Source organism: Asterias amurensis, chromosome 1 (assembly GCF_032118995.1).
Source record: "Asterias amurensis chromosome 1, ASM3211899v1".
Lineage (NCBI taxonomy): Eukaryota > Metazoa > Echinodermata > Asteroidea > Forcipulatida > Asteriidae > Asterias > Asterias amurensis.
This window is the reverse complement of record NC_092648.1, coordinates 2,911,056-2,936,528: the sequence shown is the minus strand read 5'-3', so window position 1 is coordinate 2,936,528 and position 25,473 is coordinate 2,911,056. Positions and strand designations below refer to the sequence as shown.

General features: G+C 38.8%; 1 protein-coding gene across 3 annotated transcripts in view; it reads right to left on the bottom strand.

Annotated features, from left to right (window-relative positions):
- LOC139942292 (uncharacterized) overlaps window positions 1–25,473 on the bottom strand; it is a 44,816-nt gene that overhangs the window by 16,546 nt on the left and 2,797 nt on the right. The window contains exons 1-8 of one of the 3 annotated variants that reach the window (XM_071939117.1): window positions 11,011–11,381; window positions 8,919–9,060; window positions 5,234–5,261; window positions 3,538–3,657; window positions 2,701–2,915; window positions 2,034–2,138; window positions 629–694; window positions 113–205 (exon numbers count right to left, since the gene is read on the bottom strand). In XM_071939117.1, the coding sequence (XP_071795218.1) occupies window positions 113–205; window positions 629–694; window positions 2,034–2,138; window positions 2,701–2,915; window positions 3,538–3,657; window positions 5,234–5,261; window positions 8,919–8,972 (681 nt within the window). In that variant the 5' untranslated portion in view covers window positions 8,973–9,060; window positions 11,011–11,381. Of the gene's footprint in view, window positions 1–112; window positions 206–628; window positions 695–2,033; window positions 2,139–2,700; window positions 2,916–3,537; window positions 3,658–5,233; window positions 5,262–8,918; window positions 9,061–10,660; window positions 10,787–11,010; window positions 11,382–25,473 lie in introns of those variants that run through there. The other 2 variants (XM_071939125.1, XM_071939108.1) reach the window with 2 other exon arrangements.

Here is a 25,473-nt window from a genome sequence, read left to right as displayed (position 1 = left end):
GAGAAATTGGATTTCAGCAAACTCGGGCGGTGCAGGGACTAGAGGGTTAAAGAACAAATTTTCTTCAGCAGACATAAAAAAATAGACAAAATAAAGACAATTCAAAATTTACTTTGTCTTTGATCTTTCTCCACGGCAGTTGACCGATGACAAACTCCACCAGCATGTAGAAAAGTGACCACAAATCGTCATGTCTTCCCATCTCCTACATAACACAAAGTACAAAGGTTACAAAATGAGAGGATGGTTTAAGCTGTCAAAAGTTGTCTTCTAAATGGTACATAACGCAAGGCTCAATTCCATAGAGGTAAGTCATGTATAAATCTTAAGTAGGACTTGAACCTTTGCATGGTGGGAGTATAATTAAGTGAGGTTATTATTATTATTATTATTATTATTATTATTATTATTATTATTATTATTATTATTATTATTATTATTATTATTATTATTATTATTATTATTATTATTATTATTATTATTATTATTATTATTATTATTATTATTATTTTTAAGATTTTGGTGCAAAAAAAGACTAGTTGTGTAGTTTTTTAATCATCCCATTTGACTTAATAAACCCATGCGTAAATTTTGAGGACAAAATAATGTGATTAATTTCTCCACCTACCTTATTCTTATGCGCATTGACTGAGGCATAACGAACAGTTCCACGAAAGCCTGCCACAGGTCTCGGCTGTAATGAAATGAAAAGATCGCACGGTTTGAAAATCATTAATAATCATGAATGAAAAAGGAACATGAATCATGAATAAAACACAATCCTAAAGAGTTTCAAACGGCAAATGACAGAACCCAAGAAATACCACAAGACAATTTTATGACATTAACTGACAGTAGAGGTCTGTGTATGATCATAAATTTCCGAGTGATTACTACATGTACTGTATACCTTCCCTTTAATATTGGTTACAACTGAAATCAGCTGTTGCTTTTTTAAAGGTTTTCTTGAATAAGACTTCATTTCAGATCGAATACTTCACAGAAAAAAAAGATTCATGTATGAACTTCATAGTTAATAAGCTTTCAAACTCAAAATTAAATAAAAAAAATGGTGTTTCTTATCCCAGACAGTACATTGTTCCTTTAAAGGCACTGGACACTATTGGTAATGTGTTCTCACTTGGTGTATCTCAACATACATAAAATAACAAACCTGTGAAAATTTGAACTCAACTGGTCGTCGAAGTTGCGAGATAATAATGGAAGAAAAAAACCACCCTTGTGTGCTTTCAGATTCGAGACCTCAGCTGAGGTCTCAACTTCTTTCTCAAACTATGTTACTTCAGAGGGAGCCGTTTCTCACAATGTTTTTCTGCTAACATTTATTTTGAGTAATATTACCAAAGTGTCCAGTTCCTTTAAAGACCCTGGACACTATTGGTAATTGTCAAAGACCAGACTTCTCACTTGGTGTATCTAAACATATGCATATAATAACAAACCTGTGAAAATTTGAGACCAATTGGTAGTCGAAGTTGCGAGATAACAGTGAAAGAAAAAAACCCCTTGTCACACGAAGTTGTGTGCTTTCAGATGCTTGATTTTGAGACCTCGAATCTAAATCTGAGGTCTTGAAATCAAATTCGCGGAAAATTACTTCTTTCTCGAAAACTACTTCACTTCAGAGGGAGCTGTTTCTCACAATGTTTTATACCATCAACCTCTCCCCATTACTCGTTACAAAGTAAGGTTTCATGCTCATAATTATTTTGAGTAACTTCCAGTAGTGTCCACTGCCTTTAAAGGTTGAAAAGAAGATAAAAACAACAAGACAAAAAGCATGATGTGTATGGAAACAGTTTTTCCACCCAGTAGCAAGTGAGATAAATTGACTAGTAACACCTGCAAGTCCTGTCAGGGGTTCTCATCACAGCCTGATAGTGACTGTCGCCATGAACCCTTATAACTGAAAACACACAAACCATTTAATCATATTCTACCTTCAGTCAACATGAGAAACTAACACAAACATTAATGACTGTTTGATGATAATAAAATGTATGTATACGAACCGTTCTGACTTGTCCCTGTGAGTTGGTATACTGCCGAGCAAGTCCAAAGTCCAGCATGTAGACTTTGCGGCAATTATTTGAAAGACGGCCCATGGCAAAGTTGGACTGTTTAGAAATAGAAAGACATTAACTAATTATGTAACTACATGTACATGTATGAAAGAAAAGATACAGCCTTAGTTGATAAAGAAAGGTTGATATTTTTCATAAAACTGATATCAGTGGATAAAGTAATAAAGTTTTCAAAATTCGTGAAGCTGCTTTAAGCACAAAAGTGGCAAAGCACAACATAATTTTTCTAACCAGATTAAGGTTACCAGCCAAAATACAAGTTCACATGCACGTACCATCTTTGACTGGTACACTGCTTATTTATGCTTTAAAGGAAATTATCAAGCAACATTTTCTGAAAGCAGCTCTATGAATCTGGGCCAAAGCCACATTTGGCATCAAGCCCTTTTAACATTCAAATTTCTTCTACTTATTTTTCATTCTGTAAATATGGCAATTATATAGCAGCTTTCTCCCGTGTAGATTTTAAAGTTGATAGAGTGCCAGCACGTTAATCCGGAGGCCATTGATTCAAATTTCGCTCTAGTAAATTTGTCTTTGTTCAACCCCAAATCATTTTAAACTTTGAAGTCTTAGTAATTGAGTCTGAACTTACAGGTTTAACATCTCTGTGTAGGAAGCCAACATCGTGTATACTCTCAATAGCTTGAATAATCTGTGCGCCCAGTCTTAGCGTGGTGCTAATGCTGAAGGTGCCCCTGGGCTGACTGCGTCGTAGTTCAGCAAGGTTAGCCGCCTGAAGGGACATCACCACATAGTTGAACTGATCATTGCGACCGCAGCCAATGAATTTACAGACATGATCCTTGCCTGTTAAAGACACAAACAATTTTGTAAAGATACATGGATTTAGAAGTCAGAGTTGTCTACAGTCTCAAGTTAGGTCTCAAGTACCTAGGGTCAAGTTTCAAGTCGGGGTCCTAAGTCGTGGCCCAAATTTGTATGGGCAAGTCTCAAGTGGCAAGTTTCAAGTCCCAAAGCATGTCTCAAGTCATGCAGTCCCTAGGGTCAATTTCAAGTTACATATTTGTATGGGAAAGTATTAAGTCAGGTTTAAAGTCTTATGTGTCTTATGGGGAAAGTCTCAAGTTCAGCCTAAGGTCCCATAGGTAAAAAAAAAACATTTTAAAGTCCATAAACCTATAGGCAAGTCTTAAGTTTTAAGATCTCAAAGCAGGTCGAAAGTCCCAAATGTCACTTTCTGGGTCACTTTTCAAATCAGACCCTAAGTCCATAAAGGCAAATCTTAAGTCATGCTTGGCAAAACTTGACAAGTCTTTAGTCGTGCCTCAAGTCCCAAAGGTCAAGATTCAAGTAACTTCCCATACAGTTTTTGAGTGGTTTTAGTTAAGCCAAGTCATTGTGGGGTAAGTCTCATATTAGGTGTCAAGTCCCTGAGGGCCAAGTCCCTAAGGGCCCAGTCAATATTTACCCTGCAACTTCTTGAGGACAGCCACTTCCATTTTCAGGACTTGTTTAGGCTGAAGGGCGGACTCTAATTTCAGAGCTACTGCCTCCTCAAGAACTTGGTCAACTGCTTCGTAGATCTCACCTGCAGGCAAGAATGGAAAGGAAAAAAATCCATTAAAACTATCAGTACATGACATGAATGTTCACATACAGTTTCTATCATGTGCCTTTGGGTCTATGAAATGTGTACCAAGGACACCAACCAACAAGAATTTGAACAATTCCTGTTGCATCCCATGGAAGTAGTTGTTGCTACAAAAGCTCATGCACTTTTTCTGTAAATTAGTTAATCTGTAAGTGTAACCACTATCACCCTTGTTCACAGCATGCACGTAGTATGAGATGAAGAAAATCCTCAATCACAACATATCACAACATAAAAGTAAAAAATATAAATTCTGGAAACGTTGTCCTTAATTTAGCGGTGGCATTATCGCTTTCAAGAAAACTGATAAAGGCAAAGGAAGTATAAACAATGTATGATAAAGCTGTTTTTAAAAGCAGACAAAGGTGCTTGGCAAAGCAAATATAAACTAGGAATCGAGTCACAAGCAACATACACATTTTTTCAAACTGTGTTTGTAATTTCTATATCCTTTGTCCCTGTGTATTTTACCACAGCTTTGATGCATTTCCCATTCAGTGGGAGGTGTTGTTTTGAATGCCAGTTTGATCAACTTGTTACTTTTTCAATTCCATTCATAATGCCTTGTTTCTGGTGTTTGTAATTTATTTTTTTAACAATTGTGACCTTTCATTGTGGTTGCAGATAACCATTTCTGCTAAGCAAGATTTGTCTGTGCTTAGCAGCAACTTTTGAATGATTAGGACAAATCAATGACTAAAATATTTTCAGCTACAGCTACGGCTTTAGTTAGGTTTCCTCGTCATCATGCGTTGAAGTACAGGATGTCCTTAGCAATACCCATAGCAACAGCAGTAGCCAAAGTTGTTGCTGCATTATGGTTTCACATCTGAAGGTTTTAAAAACCTGGGGACCTCATGAAACTAAATCCGTTTTAAGAACTTTGAAGCACCATCAAGAAGAAAAGTAAACAAACTGCTTTGCTTTCTCAGAAAGCAAAAGAGGTTCCTCGCCAAATATACTTGAGTGCTTTAGAGACGAGCTACAGTAACATTTCAAAACTCAAGTATTAATCAAACTTCAGAACGCTAGATTGTTTGGTCGTTTGTTTGTTTAGAAGATCGTCCCAATAAGGAAACTTGACCTTGTTTCGGGGTTTGTCTGGTTTTTTGTAACATTGTGGTTGCAGATAAAATGTTCCACTCACAAGGGGATAAACACCAAGCTGGCAGCAGCCAATCTCTCTCATAAAAACAGTGGTTTTAAAAAACCTTTGATTATGGGTTGCTCAAATAAAGAAATTGTGACTCAGAAACCAGACAACAATACTTCTTTTAGTCATTGTGAAATCAGCGCCGAAGTTTGGCTAATTTTGAACCAACAACCTTTTGTAAACATGGGTCAAATGATCTTTAAAAAAAAACTGCTAATAATTTTATTGTGTCTTATTCTTCAATTTTAACTGTTTCAGTCAGTATTTGCAAGGGGTGTAATGTTAAGAGATTTAACTACCAAACAAAAATTACTAGCCTGTATTCTGAAAGTTTTGTGGAAGTAAATCTTAAACACTTACCAAATCCACCTCCACCCACTTTTCTGGTCTGAAAAATTAAAAGGAAAAATACAACTGCTTTAGCTGAAACAAAGACAATTTTGAGAGGAAACATAGTTTTATTGTTTGAAGGACCTGACAGACCCCTGATTGCCAGCCGCAAATGTGTGTCAAATCAAAGACTTTGTTATTCAATTGTTAGGAATTTGTAATCATTATCCCTGTTGGTTTTATAATTTGGTTTTTACCATTTAACCAATGTGTAGAAGTGCCATCCTCAAGTACTAACTCAAGGCAGGACACTTTGATGGGATTCGAACCCCCAACCTTTGTATTGCAAGAGCAGACATCTTACCACTAGTCCAGCAAGCTAGCCCAGTGGCTAGGTAGAGGCAGTTCAAATGGCACATACGTACATGTGTTAGCAGCAACTACCACAATTTAAAAATGTTATTTTTTTAATCGGGGATAAAGCATTTTAAAGATAACTTTTTTTTTATACCGATGTGTAAGAAGCACTGTGTACACTCAGTACTTTCCCGAAATCTTTTCTTAGGGCTTGGAGTAACAGTTTAATATGGGTATCTATTATCCTCACTTTGATTTTCCGGTAAAAATCATTCTGACCCAGTAACAATTTTCAGCTACAAGCTCAAGCTACAAGCTCTACAGCCTTGTGAATTTTCCCCAAATTTCAAGTCTTCCAACCCTGAAACACATTCTGAAAAACACTATCACCAAAATACACTGAACATTCAAACTCAGACAGTTGAACTTGCAATACACTGTCTTCAGTCTCTGCAAATAAAAAATCCACTTTTCTAGGCCCCCTCTATAAATGCATCAGTCTATAAGACACGGCCAATATGTCACCAAGCTATAATAACAGATCATGGTCGAAAAATGCCGTCATCAGCCTGCGCCGCCGCGGTGCAGCCGAGATCTGGTTGCTGTACGCCATGGAAGCTCAACTATGCCAAAGATTCCTCGAAATGTTATCAAAGGTTGAAAGTTTGAGCTGATGTCGAAGGGATCTCCTCAGATTAACGGCAAGCGCCCGAGACGCTCAAAGCAAAATATTTTAAAATGTTGCCGACGTGTCATTCCTCATTTCTCATTGTCATAATTTAATAATGTTTAGAGAATATTTTCCATCTGTACAGTTGAGAAATGATATTTGATAATTAAAAAGCCAAAACTAGTACGTGGCCTGATGTTCGACCCCAGCAGATTCTTTCTTGAAGGCTAAGATGATGTTTTGTTTGACTACCTTGTACTTCATTAAATACTTGACATTTTTCTGATTTTGCTTTCAAGAGAGACTCTGCTAGGGTAAAAACATCAGGCCCCAAACCATAGGTACCATAGGTCCTCCAGGACCCAATTTCATAGAGCTGCTAAGCACAAAAATGTGCTTAGCATGAAATTCCTTCCTCGACAAAAACAGGATTACCAACCAAATTTCAACGTGATTTTCAGGATAAGCAAACAACAGCTGAATACCAGTAACAAGCAATATGCAACAAATGGAAATTTTGTTGGTAATCCTGTTTTTATCAAGGAAAATATTTCACGCTAAGCAAATTGTTGTGCTTAGCAGCTCTATGAAATTGGGCCCTGGTTGGTTTGCAGTTTACCAGAGCTTATTCTATTTTCTCCTTGATACATTAAAACTAAGAACACCGAGGTGAGAGTCATTGGGGGTATTTTAAAATGATGGCATGCGCAATGCGAAGTAAGAAAATGTTACTGTCATGTTATTTCTCACATCCTATTTTCATTATAACTTAAAGGAACACGTTGCCTTGGATCGGTTGAGTTGGTCTTTGAAAAGCGTTTGTAACCGTTTTTTATAAAATGCATATTGGGTAGAAAGATGTTGTAAAAGTAGAATACAATGATCCACACAAGTTTGCCTCGAAATTGCGTGGTTTTCCTTTTACTGTGCGAACTAACACGGTCGGCCATTTATGTATGGGAGTCAAAAACTTGACTCCCATAAATGGCCGACCGTGCTAGTCGACGAGGTAACAGGAAAACCATGCAATTTCGAGGCATGTTTGTGTGGATCATTGTATTCTACTTTTAAAACATCTTTCTACCAAATATGCATTTTATAAAAAAAACGGTTACAAACGCTTTTCAAAGACCAACTCGACCGATCCAAGGCAACGTGTTCCATTAATAACGCTCAGAGAATATTGTCCTTCTGAAAAATGTTATTTAAATAAATAAATAATATCAATAATACATAATGGTATTCCATCTCTGAAATGTTTCTTTATTTTAGGGCAAGAACAATCATTACCAGAATTAACATGAACAGATATAAAAAACCTTTGCACTCGCTCCACCATGCCTTTCTAAACAAATTCTTTTTTTAAATGTTAAAGGCCTGACGATTTGACCCTAGCCATGCTTGAAGGCTAAATTGCCACTAGAAAATAAATTGTATCAGTTGTGTGCATTTTGTGTGGAGAGACTCAGAAATGAAACTGCAGTGTGCATTTGTGGTTGTTAAAATGTGGAATTTACATTGCCCAAAGTTCCTGGTCCAATTTGGGAAATTCCTTGCAATTTTTGACTTAATTTCATACAAGCATGCGGCACTTTAGATGGGAATATTTCAAGGACTGTAACGAACTGGACATATTATTATTTAAACACAAGTTTCGTGAACGCAGCCAAGGATTCTCACCATGATTTTTCAAAACTGTGGGGCATTCTGGACCCAACTTTTTGAAGTTTGGCCAAAGGACACTGAGTGAGGTCTTTGGAATGTTTTTTTTTTAGTTCAAGGCGTTTAATGTACAATGTGTGTTGGTTTTAAATGCCTTAATGTGCATCTGGAGCACTATAAATGGGTTTACATGTATCTTTTTTTATTGTTGTGAAATTATTATCGTTTTGTGTGCAATTTGCATGATATCGGCACACAATCCACTCGTATCGTCTCTAAACGCCAGCTTGTGCATGGGACGTACCCTGCGACCAAACAACTTCATAATAGCGCTTCAGTTAATATGATGTGGACAATTTGCTCACTCAATCTAGAAATAAAAGTGTGTGTTTGTCTGTGTTCATCAATTGGTAGATAAACATGGACGTCATGTACAGTACAATCGCAGGATACTCAATTGTACGTGTATTCACTTGCATTGACAAAAGCATTTGGCATTGCGTGTGTGGGATGCAGTTAGGATTCTGTACAGATGGCATCGTCTGACTGCGAGTGGGCTTTGTCCCGTCTTATTGAATTACAATCTTGATTTGTCTTTCTTAAGTGTTCACGTGCCAAAGCTTGAGGCTGTTCAATACGATACAGTCCTTCATTGAGCATGTTATGGATACGTTATAATATGCATTTGTTCCTTCTTAAACATCATTATGTGTGCTGCAATGTGTGTGCACTACAGTGTGCTAGCAATGAGACACTGCGAGTTATATTTGAATAATGTCGGGTACAATGACTTGCGTAGTTACAAGTTACCGCTTAGTTTGACGACGAGCGAGACAGCGAGACAAACTCTTCAGACTAGCGTGACAGTTTCTACATGTATGTCACAAGATTTCATTTTACTTCATTTCATGTCATTTATTCTGGTTGTGAAGTCAAGGACTCTCAGAAAAATCAAACTTAATCACTATACTAGCCATAAACCCAAATGGAGAGAAGATTCACTTTGGGAAGGGGTCTGAGACTTACCACTTTCCAGCGGTCCTTGACGATGGCCCCCGGGCGGACCAGGTCCTCGGACATTGCTGCTAGTCCTACTCCTACTGTAGCTTAAAGGTTATGGAGACATTGAGTTTATTTTTTACTGGTGTCTTCACTATCCTCTACCATCCTAGAAAAAAGAAAAGAAAAAAAAAAATGTTTAAAACAAACTGTGCCTCTTCAGGAGTTAGATAAGACGAATGCGAAACTCCTGAAAAATGGCTTGTGGGTCGCAAAGAAGTAATATAAACAGTGATGTATTACAAAATGCAATGCAGTTCTGACGGCTTGAGTTTATTGACCTGATGCTAAGTCACTGGCCTCAGGTAGTGTTAGTTTTTAACTCTGATTTATATTATCATACCAAACTACACACATAACGTTCCCTCGTAATCCAATCCCAACCCTCACACCATCCCCAACCCCATCTTAATTAATCTTAACACCAATTTTTTTGACTTCCAACACACATTTCCTGAAGAAGAAAAAAAAACTACTAGATCCAAAAACACAATAAGTCCAGGCTTTAAAACTACCCACGGCATCCACAGCAATTGCCGCGGTGCCCAACTTTGCTGTGGTGCCCTCTGCAAATTTAAAAAAATTATGTTTTCCTTATAATAAAGAGGGGAAACTGCAGTGCCCCTTCAAGAACGAGTTTGTTGAATAGGCTTGAAATTCAATTTGTATATTATGTATAATTTTTAAACAACATAATAGTTGAGGGGACAGGTAACGTCCATGAATTGGTTTTTATTTCTTCTACTTCTTTCATTGCAAATCTCCCGTTTGACGTCACATTTCACAGAGCGAATTACGCATGAAGCAGGCTGTTGAGTACAAGGGGGAATGACCCTAAAAGAACCAACTGTCTATTGGCAGTGAAAGCCAAACCTTGAGTTGCTTGTAAATATCTTGTTTCTGCATTAAACATCAGTGGCCATCACAGCATGTAGTGTTAGCCAGAGGGGTGGCTGGGTGCCTTTTGGACAACCTGTTTTAAATGTGGACACCCTGTTTTTATCTGTCTTTTATGTTTGTTTACAATTTAAACAATTCTGACTAAAGTCTTGCATCACCAAAGCAATGACCAGGGGGCATTGAGGCAACTGACCAGCCTGGGCATGGAAGCAATGACCAGGAGCATGGAGGCAATTACTAGGGGCAATGAGGCAATGATCGGGGGGGGGGGGGGCAAGGAGGCAAGAACCAGGGCATGGAAGTGATGACGAGGGGGCATGGAGGCAACGACTGAGGGGGAAAGGAGGCAATGGCCAGGGGCATAGAGGCAACGACCAGTGTCATTGAGGCAATGACCAGGGGCATGGAGGCAATGACAAGTGGGCATACATGTAGGATAGGCAATGACAAGGGGCATTGAGGCAATGACCAGGGGCATACATGTAGAGGAAATGACAAGTGGGCATGGAGGCAATGACAAGTGGGCATGGAGGCAATGACCGGGCACGGAGGCAATGACCAGGGGCATTGAGGCAATGACCAGCCTGGTCATGGAGGCAATGACCAGGGGCATGGAGGCAATGACCGGACGCGGAGGCAATGACCAAGGGCATGGAAGCAATTGCCCCCAGGGAAAGACTAAGACTGTGTATACATGCAATGAAAAACAGAGAGGAAATAAGCATCAAGTAAACAATGAGATTCTGTCAAAGACAAAATCCAACAACAAAATTCAATAGAATAACGATGAGCCTTCGGCAGAAACAAACTTCTGGGATCCAAGTGTCATGTGTAATATACTGTATAGCAAGTTATTCCACATCAATTCCAAAGTAATGCGCGGAAGTTTCTCCACTGTCCACCTCAGCCATTTCAGAATCTCCAAACAGACAAACTGTATGTAAATAGTCTGACGCTTCAAGAGGGTAATGAAAGCTACATTACTTCACTGTCTGCCAGTTATTTCCTTCTCAGCTTGGCTTCAGTAATTGATCCAGAACAAAAATCCACTTCATTTCCTCGGGAGGAGACTCTTGATCCGTCTGAAATTATTCCTTCCTAGAACCGGATCGCTGAAAATACAACTTATTCCTTCCTTGACACATGATTGACCACTCACCATACGTTGTGCCCCTGTAATCCTGATGTGACTTCAATATAAATCCTTTCAGTCAACGATAACGGACACTGATATGAAAGCAGACTTCATTTATCTTCAATAATTCCATCAGCTCAGGTCGTGAAATCCGAGGAGAAAGTCACCAAACCTTGTTGTGTTTTTGATCAGCTCAGGTCATGAAATCCGAGGAGAAAGTCACCAAATCTTGTTGTGTTTTTTATCCGATTTTGGAATGTACACAAATGTATAATCCAGACGAGTCTTCAGTTTGTATTGTAGTCTGCCACGCTACATTAACTACATTTGTACATGTTTCTAGTGTCTGGTTTACTCTGTTCCCTAGACGCACTGCTTTCTAACAGCCGAGCGAGTCATCTACTTCAACTCCAGATCCCTGTTGGTTTCTAACAGCATCTGCATCGCCAAGATCGTTACAAGCGTTCCCAAAAAATAAGTGATTCCAACACGCTCCGAAGGAACAAAGATGATGAGGATTAAACCAGTGAAGAATGCAGACAGGGAAGGCCAACCAACGTCACGTCTAGGAGGAGTAGGGATGAAGTTGCCTCCGGGAAAGAAAAAAAAAACCGACCGGGTTTTAAAAAACCGGGGCGAGAGATTGACGGCAACAGATTCTGACATCCAAGACAAACTATAAAGATCATGTAAATCACACCTAGTGTTGGCAATTAGAGATGTACATTGTGCCTTTTCCCTGTACTGCTAGTTGAATGACCGTATACACCTGTACACAAGCAAGCGTATTTAACATCAGATGGTGACATTCAACTTTGATTTACACACCAGCTTTAGAAACATGTTGCACTACTCATTAAGAGTCCTGACAATGTGCTCAGTACACATGACCATGGGGCAATTAATCACACCCCATACATGTAATATTTTAAGGGCTGGAACTACGTCAAGAAGACAGGCCGTCTACACGTGTGGCTTTCCTTGGCCTTCAGCACTACATGAATGTTCACCTTGATTCAGAGTGAACACATTTACGCGAGGTTACAAATTGCTGCTACACATGTAGCCTACTAGGGCTCTCCCCACGTTTTGTCAAAACTGTGGGACATTCTGGACCCACATTTTGTATGTTTGGCTGAAGCACGCTGTTCACGTCTTCAGAATGATTTCTACGTAGTGTTTTTCTTGATTTTAAAACTTTTATTTCACTAGAAAATTTGTGACGAGACTGGAATCAAAATGAGAAAAAAAAATACTTCGCTTCAACTGTTATAATTTAATCTTATGTGTAGTACACTTTCTTACTCAACAGAATTGACAAATATTTATTAAACGCAAAGTCAACATTTGAACACAGGCCTGATACTTCACGGAGGCAACGAAGGCCGATTGCCTCCATGCCCCCTGGTCATTGCCTTGGTGCCCTTGAAATGCTCTCAGTAGAATTTTACAATTTCTTCATAGGGTGCCCTTTACCAAGGAGAAAGTGCCTTGGTGCCCATCCCCTTTCAAAAACAAAACATACAGGCCTGTGAACATAATTATGTTTTAAATAAAAGATGAGGTTTAGTGTTATAATTTAAAAACACAATCCTGCCAGACTTTTCTGGTTGAAAGTTTCCTGGTCCGATGCTAAAAACACTAGCCTCAGGCCTGCAGTGTAGTGTACTGTAAATTTCGAGCCATTGGACACTGGTTCACATTGTTTTAACTCCAAATGCAAGGCAAGAGTTATTTCTTTTGTCAGATAAAATAAACAGCACTACAAAGCATTTAAACAAAAACTGTAGATAAATGTATAGAATTTATGACAATGCTCACTTTATATTGTGGTTTTCAAAACATTAACACTAACAGCAAGTAAAACAGAAAGTAAAACAAACAATGGTGCACATTGTTTTAACCCCAAATGCAAGAATTATTTCTTTTGTCAGATTAAATAAACAGCACTACAAAGCTTTTTAAACAAAAACTGTAGATAAAAGTATAAAATTTATGACAATGCTTATTTAATAATGAAGTTTTCAAAACATTAACACTAACAGAAAGCAAAACAAGCTTGATAAAACTGAATACAAACACACAATGCTACGTTTATAATATAATAATGTGCAGTGTATTCTGTCAATGTCTTCACTGATACTAATTTAATTTCACATCATCGTCATTGCAGTAAGTCTGTTTGCGGTAGTATGACTCAAGCTACATCATTCCTGAAAAATTCTCCAAGGTCACGCTGAATAATTGCCAGGCAACATCATCAAGTCTTGCTCTTAAAGCTTCACTTGCATTTCCCCCCCAAAAACCTCAGCCGAGGATGGAGTTTGAACTTCAAGAAATCCAAGTCGGTCATTCCTGGATGAATCATGGGCTAGTTGGAAATGGAGTCACTGTACTGGGCTGACCAGAGGCACTGTCCTCATTCCTACACCCCTCCTTTAATTATTTCTCCCGAGGAGTAGGGTCCGGATTTGTTGATTTTGAAAATCGGGGGGGGGGGGGGGGTGGATAGTTTATAGCAGGATGGCAACAGTCCAACATTCCTAGCATGTTAGTACGCAGGCAGCCTAGGAATCTTCAGAAAAACCTAACCTGGTGCTTCCGTGATAGAATGCAATGAGAATAGCTAACTATATGGAACCCTTTACCCAAGCTAGAGAATATCTGTTCACATATATCTTGAGAAAGTCTTCTATGCATAGCCTGGCACTTTCGTGATGGAATGCAAAAAGAAAAACTAACTTTACAAAACCAAATAGTTTTATTTGCTTAATGCTTAATAATAATAACCAAGCTAGAAAATCTCTTTTCTCATCTTGAGAAAGTCTTCTCTGCATAGCCTGGTACTTCCGTGATAGAAAGCAACAAGTACATATACACGTGTAACTAACTGTACACAGGAGACCTACTCAAGCTAGGGAATCTTTCCCAGATACGCAAGCTCCTTAAGATTTAAGAAAGGAGACTTAAAACTCATTAAGATACTCACATAATCTTATAAAGTACATGTATGTGAAGATGATTAAATCCTGGGTGCATAATGTGAACAGCTGACTCCAACTCATCAAGCGCCACCAGAACCCAAATCAACACCTCTCAGCCATGCGTCTCTTAAAGCCAACACAATTCACATAATTATTTATACACCACTCGCATTCCAGTATATATTTTCATAACCTTAAGAGTTATTTCATGAATTCATTTTCAATAAACCAACACCGGCCGATCCAGCACACACAGGCTGTTATAGAAATACCGAGCATGCACTTTTGACAAGGTTGTAAAACATAAATTAATCGGAAAATACGCGCCGGTCATAAACGAAGCCTCGCGTTAAATAAGAATCCCACAGCTCTTTGAAATCATGAGTGTTACTACACGTCCCCCTACCTGGCGTTAAAGGCACTGGACACCTTTGGTAATTCTTTTCACATAGTGTATCTCAACATATGCATACAATAACAAAAACCTGTGCAAATTTGAACTCAATTTGGTTGTCGTATGTAGTTGCGAGAGAATAATGGAAGGAAAACACCCTTGTCGCACAAGTTGTGTGCTTTCAGATGCTTGAATTCGAGACCTCAGACTGAGGTCTCAACTTCAATTCAAGTATTTTAGTGAGAAATAACTTCTTTCTCAAAAACTACGTTACTTCAGAGGGAGCCGTTTCTCACAATGTTTTTTACCATCAAAATCTCTCCATTGCTCGTTATCAAGTAAGTTTTTATGCTAACAATTGTTTTGAGTAATTACCAATAGTATGCAGTGCCTTTAAAAACACTTATTTCTGATTCACGACACAACCAACAAAATTATTCCGAGAGGAAGTCAGTGAAATGAAGCCAGGAGCAATGTAAAATGCATATTTTTTATAGTATTCAGAAAGGTGCTGTAGAGCCTGGAGAATTACGTTGTGTGCTAACTACTCTCTAGATAGGCCTGGGTAATGCTGGCAAGGCATCGAGGGCCCTGTATGATGAATGCATACCATGAATTTTACAGCTTGGCTAAAGGTTGCAATTTTACTTACCGGTAGTGACAGAAATATGCTATAAAAAAAATGAATGCGCTAAGCCTACACACTTCTGTACATTTTTAGGTGAATTTGTATAGTGTATCAGTCAGTAAACTTTCTGAATTTATACGCAAATTTTTGCCGGCAAAGCAAACAAAAATTGGAAGTACAACTCATATGTAAACATTTACAAAATGTTACAAATTGTCAAATAATGGTATTAAAGAACACTATCAGGGTTTGCCTTTAACTTTTTGGCTTTTTGGGAAAGACAGGGCATCAAGGCAATTAGAAGGATTTTCAAAGGGCATCAAGGCAAATTTGCAGTCAAAACTTGACGATGAGGACAGAAAAAAGTACAGTATAAAAAAAAAAACTGAACACTTTTTTCCAAGAATGAATTGTCAGACTGTGTAAATAATCCGCCATGCTCTACTTTTTCACAGTGCAATATCCAGAAATTAATTTCAGAGTTGATTGAATGAACAGATATCTGATTCTTGAGGAATATCGAATGACTTTACCATGAGAACATGGAGAAAGGTCAAATCGGGATTTATTAAAAAAGTCTAATGGACGTTTTGCATTACTCAGCAAATGAAAATTTAATACTTTTATTTCAAGAGAGTATGATAATGAAGAGGGTACTTATTAGGGTTGGACTGAACGGACCCCTGAAAGTGATGATGAATTTATTGTGTTGAAGTATATATCAAGCCTGATACTTCACAGAGGCAACAAAGGCGATTGCCTCCATGTCCCCTCGTCAATGCCTTGGTGCCCTTGAAATGCCCCGGTGCCCTTGAAATGCCCCAGTAGAAATTTACAATCCCCTCATACATGTAGGGTTCCCTTTACTGGGGAGAAAATGCCTTGGTGCCCTAAAAATGCTCCGACAGAAGAAATTCACAATTTCCTCATACGATGCCTTTTACCAAGGAGAAAATGCCCCTCGCTTGCCCTCTCAAAAACGGTACCAATGTAAAATGTGTTTTTTTTTCACAAAGTGCTTAGGTTGGCACAACACGAACCATTACGGTACTACTGACAGCTCATCTTTAAAGATTAGTTCTTTGTAAAATCAAGCCTTGAGACAATTTCATAGTGCTTTAACCACTGGATTTTATTCAAAGCTTTCCCACAATCCACAGAGACACTGTTAACATTTTTCTTCTACATGTGTGAATGATTCTTTCTGTTAAATTTGTGTAGTTTTTTTGTGTGTATAGGCTAAGCAAAATCCAGCCCCAAGAGAGGCCCTTTCTAAAGAAAAAAATAATAATACCTTGCCCTTTTGAGAATCAAGTATCCGACCCACATTAATCACACTCATCAATCAAGCCAACTTGAACCCTGATTCTGATCAGACGAGCCATGGCAAAACGAGGGTCATCAAACCGAGATTGCACGTCCCATATCACACCCTGTTCTAATACGCTGTTCTAACTCCACATAGTGCGCTAAGTCAAGCTGTGCGCCAAGTTTGCTTGAAGATAAATGGGTATTTCCCGCTTGCATCCATAGATTAAGGGCAATAACATACATGTTGCATCAGGCAGGCCTGGTATTTCATCTTTGAGAGGGCAAGGCCATTTTCATTTTGAAAAGGGCACAAGTTTCCATTCGAAAAAGTCTATGGGAAAATTTGGAAGGGAAGACCAAGACCAGGGCAACGGAAGCAATGGCCTCCGTGAAATTCCAGGCCTGATCAGGGCTAGAATTTTACACTGGACCACTGGCCCCAGGCCAGTGGTTTCAATGTAGGGCCAGTAAACTCAAGACAGGACAAGTCTGGTGCTCTTGTTTTTTTTTTTTTCCAAATTAACATCTTTGTGTCTCAAAAGAATGATGTTCAAATGTTGAGTTGAGTCTCAAAAATATCTTTCAATTCTGCCAAGTATCACCCATAAAACCGTATGAGATAAATCTTCTCTTTGAGTTTTGTTCAAATGGAAAGGTTTAGATGGTAAAACAGTGTTCTCATTTTGATTCTAGTCTCTTCTCGTTTTGATTCTGGTCTTGTTAATTGTGGCTTTTCTCCCCAAATTTGAGCCCAGAGCATGTCTGCACCCTTTTCAACTCATCTTTAAAGGCAGTGGACACTATTGGTAATTACTCAAAATAATTATTAGCATAAAACATTACTTGGTGACGAGTAATGGGAGAGGTTGATAGTACATTGTGAGAAACGGCTTCCTCTGAAGTGACATAGTTTTTGAGGAAGAAGCAATTTTCCATGAATTTGATTTTGAGACCTCAGATTTAGAATATGAGGTCTCGAAATCAAGCATCTAAAAGTGCACAACTTCGTGTGACAGGGGTGTTTTCTTTCATTATTATCTCGCAACTTTGACAACCAATGGAGCTCAATTTTTCACAGGTTTGTTATTTTATGCATGTGTTGAGATACACCAAATGTGATGACTATTCTTTGACAATTACCAATAGTGTCCACTGTCTTTAATGGATATGGGACACAGAAGTCATCAGTTTTTTTCTGTATTCCACACGCGATTCTGTAATAACTATATAGTCCAACCGTGCAAAGAATGTCTAACAGTAAATCTGTACTAAATGTCATGTTTAAACATGCAGAACATGTGTACCTTCAATAAAATAAAAAGCAATGTACAAGAAGATAAACAACCCAATACCGCAAGAATGTCACTCAAATGCTATTCAAACAAACCTAAATGATGCACCAAGTACCAAGTACCACTGACAAACAAAACCTCTCAAAGCCGTGCGTACGTTGTTACAATTTATACGATTTATACACTTGAACCTTTTAAAATCTTTACCCAATGCAAACAGAGCACTTGCATCGCAATTTTTCAAAGCAGACTGAAATTTTGAATCGTTCAGTTGGCCAAAGAAGGGTCTTTGTAGTCTCATTGTATGCTGTTGCATCAAATTGCTGTTGCATCAAATTGCTGTTGCATCAAATTTTATGTGGTTTTGGGAACCAGTTCCCAACGCTGAAATGGTGGACCACATGGTTAATTATTCCACATGAATAATTCTGCTGTTATTCGTGTTATGCTGGCAATGGTGACTGTCAAAATTACAGTTTTCTGGATTTGTTTTTATGTATAAATGCTACATTTGAATTCTGTGGCTTTGTCTATTTGATGTTTCAGTACAAAGGGAATGCTACACATAGACAAGATGGGACTCGCTTCTTTATTAATTGCTAAACAGAAGAGTTTAAGGACAATAACATATTGTTTGCAGAGAAAGGTTCCTGTTCAACTCTTTAATGTTTTGAAAATGGCGCGTCGTTGTCGAGCGATTTACATGTAGGACGTCAAATTTGAGTTCTAATGGCTGTGTCATCAGGGGGTAGGTTCGAATCCCAGTCTGACACTTGTGGTCTTTGACAAGACACTTAAAACTATAATTGCTTCTCATCACCCAGGAGTAAATGAGTACGTGCAAGGTTAGAGATTAGCAACCTGTGTGCCCCCTTGGCTGCCGGTGCTGCATACTCCTAAGGAGTTGAGATGGTTTCAGAAATGCTTTAAAGGCCCAATAATAAATAGGGGTAGTATAAGTTCAAGGAACTTTGATACAATGACTATTAAACTTCTAATAAACACTGATTATCATTGTGGCTTGTATACTTGGTTCGTGAACATTTAAAGCTTATCAAAGAATTTCTTGATAAACTGTGATTTCATTTGAAAGTGTTTTGAATGTTTGAGCTTTGTTTTAGCTTTTTATTTACTTTTTTTCTTTTTAAATAAACAGATAGCTTCCTATAAACTAAAGCATTTAAAATAAGTACCCAAATTAATCATGTACCTTTTCTCTAAATAAATTGACGTGATTAAAATAAACAACAAAGCAGCAGCGATGCCTCCATGATTTATAAAAAGTTCATGTCTGAAACGATAACTGCTTGCACAGGCATTGAGTCTAAAGCACCATGCTATTTCTGTCTGCTGTGCTATGCCTTCCCTTATTAGGATGGGTCACTGCTGAGACCTGATATCTGATAGTCATACAATCAGTGCACAAGATTTGAGTGGTTCGATGTGTACACACAATGTGCAGTCTTGGGCTGAGGTGCGCATGCTCAAATAATCTACTAGTATACTAAGTACCGTCAACATTAACACTTGAAAGAGGGTATTTTTAACCACTGTGCTAATGTGACAGTTTTGATGGTAGATGATTTATGCACAGTGCATGCAGAGTGTTAACATTCTCTCTGTTGAAATTGGATAGAATGTGAAGGGGTTAAAGTGAATGTACTTTAGGAAAATTGTGGCAAAATCTGTGCTTTGTTCCATAATTTTGACGTCTGCAACAGATGCGGAGGCCTTGATGGCTTGGTTGTCAATTCAAGTCGAGACTTGGAAATTCAAAATGACAAGTTGCAGTCTTGACAATGCACTCTCGGGCCTGATATTTCCTTGAGGCAATGAAGGCGATCGCCTCTATGCCCACTGGTGCCCTTGAAACACTCCAGTAGAAATTTACAATTTCCTCATAGGGTGCCCTTTACCAAGAAGAACATGCCTTGGTGCCCTTACCCCCTCAAAAATGAAGCATACAGGCCTAACGTCCAGTGACGGCGTTACAGTGTGCCAACTTTAGGGCAAAGACCAGAGTGTCCCTACTGTATGAACCACGTATCTTTTGAATCTTCGAAAACGCTAGAATAAAATCTAGAAAGAGAATTGTGTCCAAGGAACGTCACTTATACTATGTAGATTGACAGTGATTTCTAAAAGGGAAGATTAGTCATAGTAATATCCTGATCACAGATAAGCAAATGGCGTTTTGTGTACAATGAAACGGTACATCGTACATTGCAGTGAGCATAACGTACTGTACAATAGTTTAGTTTCCTTCTAAATTTCCCAGTCCCTAATTGATAAAACACCCACAGATACGAGGCAAACTCAAAATATCTCCTGTTAGATTATAATTACTGAGAAACAAGGACACTAAGTAATGCCGGAGAGATTTACAAACATACATTGTACGTCACTACTTGGCCCTGAATCAAGACGACTATGGTACTTTGTACTTAATGGTGTATAGCCTGTTTTGTATAGTACACATTTCACTACATGTAGGCATGCATACCATGCACTATGTCAGTATTTTAGCAGATCAGTTATATTTTACATAGCACACATACTTACTCGATGCGGTAACTTCAAAACAACCAGACAACCCCAAAACATACTCACAACATGGCACACAAGTTCCAGATTTCAAGCACTTTCAACATGGCACACAAGTTCCAGATTTCAAGCACTTTGTACACACACACACTCCTCAAGAAAGCTGTTGAAACACAAACTACGCTAAACTCTTTTATCCTACAAGAACCCTGGTGCAACATAAACTGACTAAATACCGCAGGCAGGAAGAACATGGACAACATCCAACATGTCAGCAGAGAACACTCACTCTGGCAGATGATAAAGTTTGAAGTTCATGGGGATATAGTTTAACATTTAATTTGTGTTTCGTACGATGGGAATGTGAAGTAAATGACCCAGACTCTTGAGGATGGCACAGGAGAGAACTCTGATACAATGTGGTTCATCACGATGAAGGAATCCATTGTAACATCATGTGGGTTCTGCGTCCAATTTGTCATTTCCTTTGTATAGTACAGGCCAACTACTGTTGTACTATGTATGGTACAATATGCACTTAAGTTCACATTTGAAAATGTGCTGGGTACATTAACTCGAGTGCATAATCAGGCCTGGTGCTTTGTTCTCAGTTAGAATATGGTATTCACATTGTTTCATCGTGGTAAAGCACAAAGGAAGGAGGGCAAGTATTCTGAAGAATGGATCCTCACACAACTTACAGCAAATGATTTTGGAGAGGATTGAGGCAGTAGGCATGTCCAGTTGATTTTGAAGGATTGGGGCAGTGGGGGTCCTTAAGTACATTTGAAACTCATAGAGGGCATTCAGACACAGTACTTAAGTTGGTTTAACTCATGGCTCATACCCGATCGAGTTCAACTCTGTGTGTCTGAACAGTTTTTAAGTTAGTCCGAATCGAGTTAAACCCACAAAAGATAAACCATCCAGGGAGGGGGTTTATCTTTAGACCGCTTCGGGTTTATCTTTTAACACTGTGTGTGGACAGGCCAATGAACAGACCAATAAACAGGATGTTAGAGTAACAGGGTCGCGTTTGCTTTGACCTCTTAAAACCAAAGATAAACCGGATCGGGTTTAACTCTGAGCTGTCTGAACGCAAGTTTTGTTTTGTTTTACGACCACCCCCTGCTGCTCGTAGAAGTTAAACCGATTCGGGTCTAACTTAGTACGCTGTCTGATCATACCCATACTGTAAATCGGTTGATTTCTGAGAATTGAGGCCGTTTCCAGCCATACATGTGTAGTAGGGTTGAATTACCGCAGGCTTTCCCTTTAGATTACAAACATCTTACTCTATGGTTGTACGAGCCCAAGGACAGAGACGCAAAGCGGATTATGATAGGTCTTAACTACACTATGGTGATACAAGTTGAAAATCCTTATCGTATTGATCTTCTAACTCACGTTCAGTCACTTCCACACTGTTACACAGGCCTTGGATTGTTATCTTCAAGAGCAAGGTTACTTTATTTTGTTTATGTTGTTAAAGAGAATCCGTATAAATTGGCAATGGCATCGTGAAGGCAATCTGTTTTTAAATGCTCTGATCGTCTTCAGGGGAAAGCTGTGAAACCATTGCTTCGTTATCAGTACCACCACTCAAAGGGAAATTTGTATTACGTATATGATGGTGTCTCCGCCAATCACTCGGGTGAGACTCGAACCCACAACATTTGCATTGCTCGAACAGATGTCCTACAGTACCACTAGACCACCAAGCTAAACCTGATGCAATCTGAGGCAGTTCCAATTCTTAGTAGGAGATACCAACGATTTAATAGATTTTGTTAATTTGTGCATCAGGGATAATGATTTAATTTGGTTTTTATCCTCACACCGATGTGTATAAAAGCGCTGTATGGTACAGTATTTTTCCCGATTTATGCAAAAACAAATCCACAGGCAAATCGTTTGGGTTGGATTCAAATCTACAGTAACAGACAGTATCGCTAACATTTGACAAAAATCTCCAATGAGCCGTACATTCACAATTAGGAAGCGTTCCGAAAAGAGTAACTCTTGCGTTAAATTTGCAATGGCCTCAAGGGGAGAATTACAAAGCCCAGTTTTTGAAAGGCCGGCCATGCATATCATTTCTTCACACATTGTAATCGACTTATGTTACTAAGAGGGAACGAATCCCTGCAACCACGCATTGAACAGTCTATGGGAATCGGTGGCAACGAAAGCAATTGCCTCCATGCCCCCTGGTCATTCATTGCCTTTGCCTTGGTGCCCTTGAAATGCTCCGACAGTAGAAATTTACATTTTCCTCATTAGGGAGCCCTTTACCAAGGATAAAATGCCCTGGTGCCCTAACTGTTTTCAAAAACGAAGCATTCAGCTCTGACTTCCATGGGGGCAACGGAAGCAATAGACCAATCCAGTAGGCTCTGCCCACGACACAACTCTGCCGCGTGCGCCAAGTGACGTACACGCATGTCAGACCTTATTTGTCGGACCTTCGTTGTGTTGTGATTGGTCAATACGCAATGGGGCTGAGCTTAGTGGATAGGTCTATTGCCTCCATAATGGCACCATCACAGCAATGTTTCCTTTAACTTTTGTAATTTTGTATTGCGGTTGCGGGGCACAAATTCATTCAATTTTGTTTGCATACTATAGCAAACTATAGCAATTTTCTTTTCTGGTAAGGGGGCACTTCATGAGGAAAATATAAATTTGTATTGGAACTTTGTATTCAAAGGGCACAACAGCAGAGGCGAGGGGCAATGGTTGTGGGTGCCATGTGTTATTTTGAGGCTTGCCATAATCATGTAGGTGCTCTACCCTCTTGGTACTTGTACACGTGTAAAGCCTGCTTCATACTTCCTGTGAATGCGAATGCGAAGCGAATGTTGACGTCATAAACTCGCAACGAATAATTCGCAGCAGTTGCCCCCCGCTCGACCCACTTGCGAATATTGCTGCGAAAGGAGGGTTGTGACGTCAAATTCACGTCAAATTCGCATTCGCATGAAGTATGAACCGGGCTTTAGTCGGATCAGATAGGGGCCAACATAAAGAAGTAAACATTGTAATTGGGAGCTTATTACCCTAATTATATGTGTGGAGGTTTTTCCACATCTAATGCCTTACTTTGTAGTGAATAATTGAAATTATTAGGGCTCCGCAGTGTTATAAATGGCATTTAGCCAGTGGCATTTTAATATAATGCAAAATGTAATTGCCTCATGTTTTGACAAAGTGTTTTGAACTCATCAATGAATGGCTTAGGGAAAATTACTCTGCTCAGGGTCTAAGCATGAGAGCATTACCACTAATTACATTGAATGGTTTTTAAAAACAACAAACTAGATGGCAAGTTTGGTACATTAAATTGACTGTATGGAATAACCCCGTTGTTGCTATGAAAGCAGCAATCTTTTAGGGCAGATCGTACCCACGTCTAAATGCGCACATCAATGAAGCACGCAGCTTTTAGGATGCATGGCTTGGCTTACATCCTCTTTAAATGTAGTTTCTCAGAAATGTACCTAAAAAAAACCTAATTTTATCACAGGAAGTGGACATTGATTATATCTGGAGTGGTCTGATAAAAGTATTTGCTGAAATGTGGCACTCTAAGAAAGAGGTTTCTCTGAAGGAAACTAGAAATTGTTTCACTTTGTGGCTGGTGTTGCATGCTTACAATGAACTATGCATGTGCAAAACAATGTACAAAACAATTGTACAATATTGGTTAGAATTTAAGAGTTGACACAGAAAGTTATGAAAGATGACAGCACTGATTTCCAATCAGAACAAGTCTGTGACAAAGTTCAAATAGTACAGTGCCGCCCTTGAACTTTGTTGGAACTTTATTCCGAATTGGTTTGTTTACAAACAATTAGCAAGCACTTTAAAAGCACTTGCGGCTTGAGGAATTTGAACGACTAAATACTTGAACGAAGTGTGAAGATCTGAATGTCACAACAATAGAAAAGCAGTTGGGTATGCAATGTCACTTTCAAGTAAACAACAACAACAATGGTATAGACATGTGAAAAGACGCCCCCTCCCCCCCCCACCCTGGATAAATTATTGAGTACACGAACATTGTCAAAGCTTGTTAAGGTTATATCCAAGTATCCAATGGTAACAATGTACAGTATGTTGTCGCAGTTATCAGTGCACTCTCCTACTCAACTGGCTCTACCCACAAGATACTGCTGTGGAGACTAAGTCCACAACACAAACCATGGGGTTTCCAAATAATATCAGGCTTTGTAAAAACAGAAAAAACCATACCCAATGCTAGCCTAGAAAAGCCAGGTACTGTGGAAGTCCGCTGTACCAGTAACTTATGTAGGTACCGGTGCTTTGAGTCAATGGTTTAATTGGAATTATGGAAATCTCTCCGTGTTTAAATAAAGTGCTTCCGCTTGCTTGCATGAATTGAAAGCACACTAGAAAAAAAAAACAATCCACATCTATAAATTTACACTACCAACGAGGGTTTGAATAATAAACTACCGTTTAAACATTTGAAAGTTCTGATGTAAAAACTATGCTTTATTTTTTGTTTTCTCCTTGGTGAAGGACACATTTATGAAGAAATTTTAAATTTCTAATGGAACATTTCAAGAGGCACCAAGGCCCTCATTAATCACCAATGTTGCACCATAAAAATAGTCTTTGAAACTGAGTAAATTATGATTTGAGCGTACTGTAGGGTAAAAGAAAAGACTAGGGCCCAGAACTGCTTTTAAGCAGACATTATTTTGCCTAGCCAAGAGTAAGGTTGCCAACCAAAAATAACCTTCCACAAACTGTCATGTTTCCTGCTTGGTTTTGCTTAGCAGGAAATAGTAAAAGCAAAGTTTCTTGCTTTTAAAGCTGCTCTGCAAAATTTTGCCTCCAGCTAAGAGTAGGGTTACCAGCAATAACACCAATTCCACAGACCATGCACAGACTCTCTCGTTTCCGTGTAAGTTTTGCTTAGCAGGAAATGGTTAAGCAAAGTTTCCTGCCTAAAGCCAGTGGACCCTATTGGTAATTACTGCAAATAATCATCAGCATAAAACGTCACTTGGTAACGAGTAATGGAGAGAGGTTGATAGTATAAAACAATGTGAGAAACGGCTCCCTCTAAAGTGACATAGTTTTCAAGAAAAAAGTAATTTTCCACGAATTTGATTTCGAGACCTCTAGTTTAGAATTTGAGGTCTCGAAATCAAGCATCTAAAAGCACACAACTTTGTGTGACAAGGGTGTGTTTTTTCTTTCATAGTTATCTCGCAACTCAGACGACCAATCGAGCTCAAATTTTCACAGGTTTGTTGTTTTATGCATACAGTTGATATTTATACACTAAGTGAGAAGACTGGT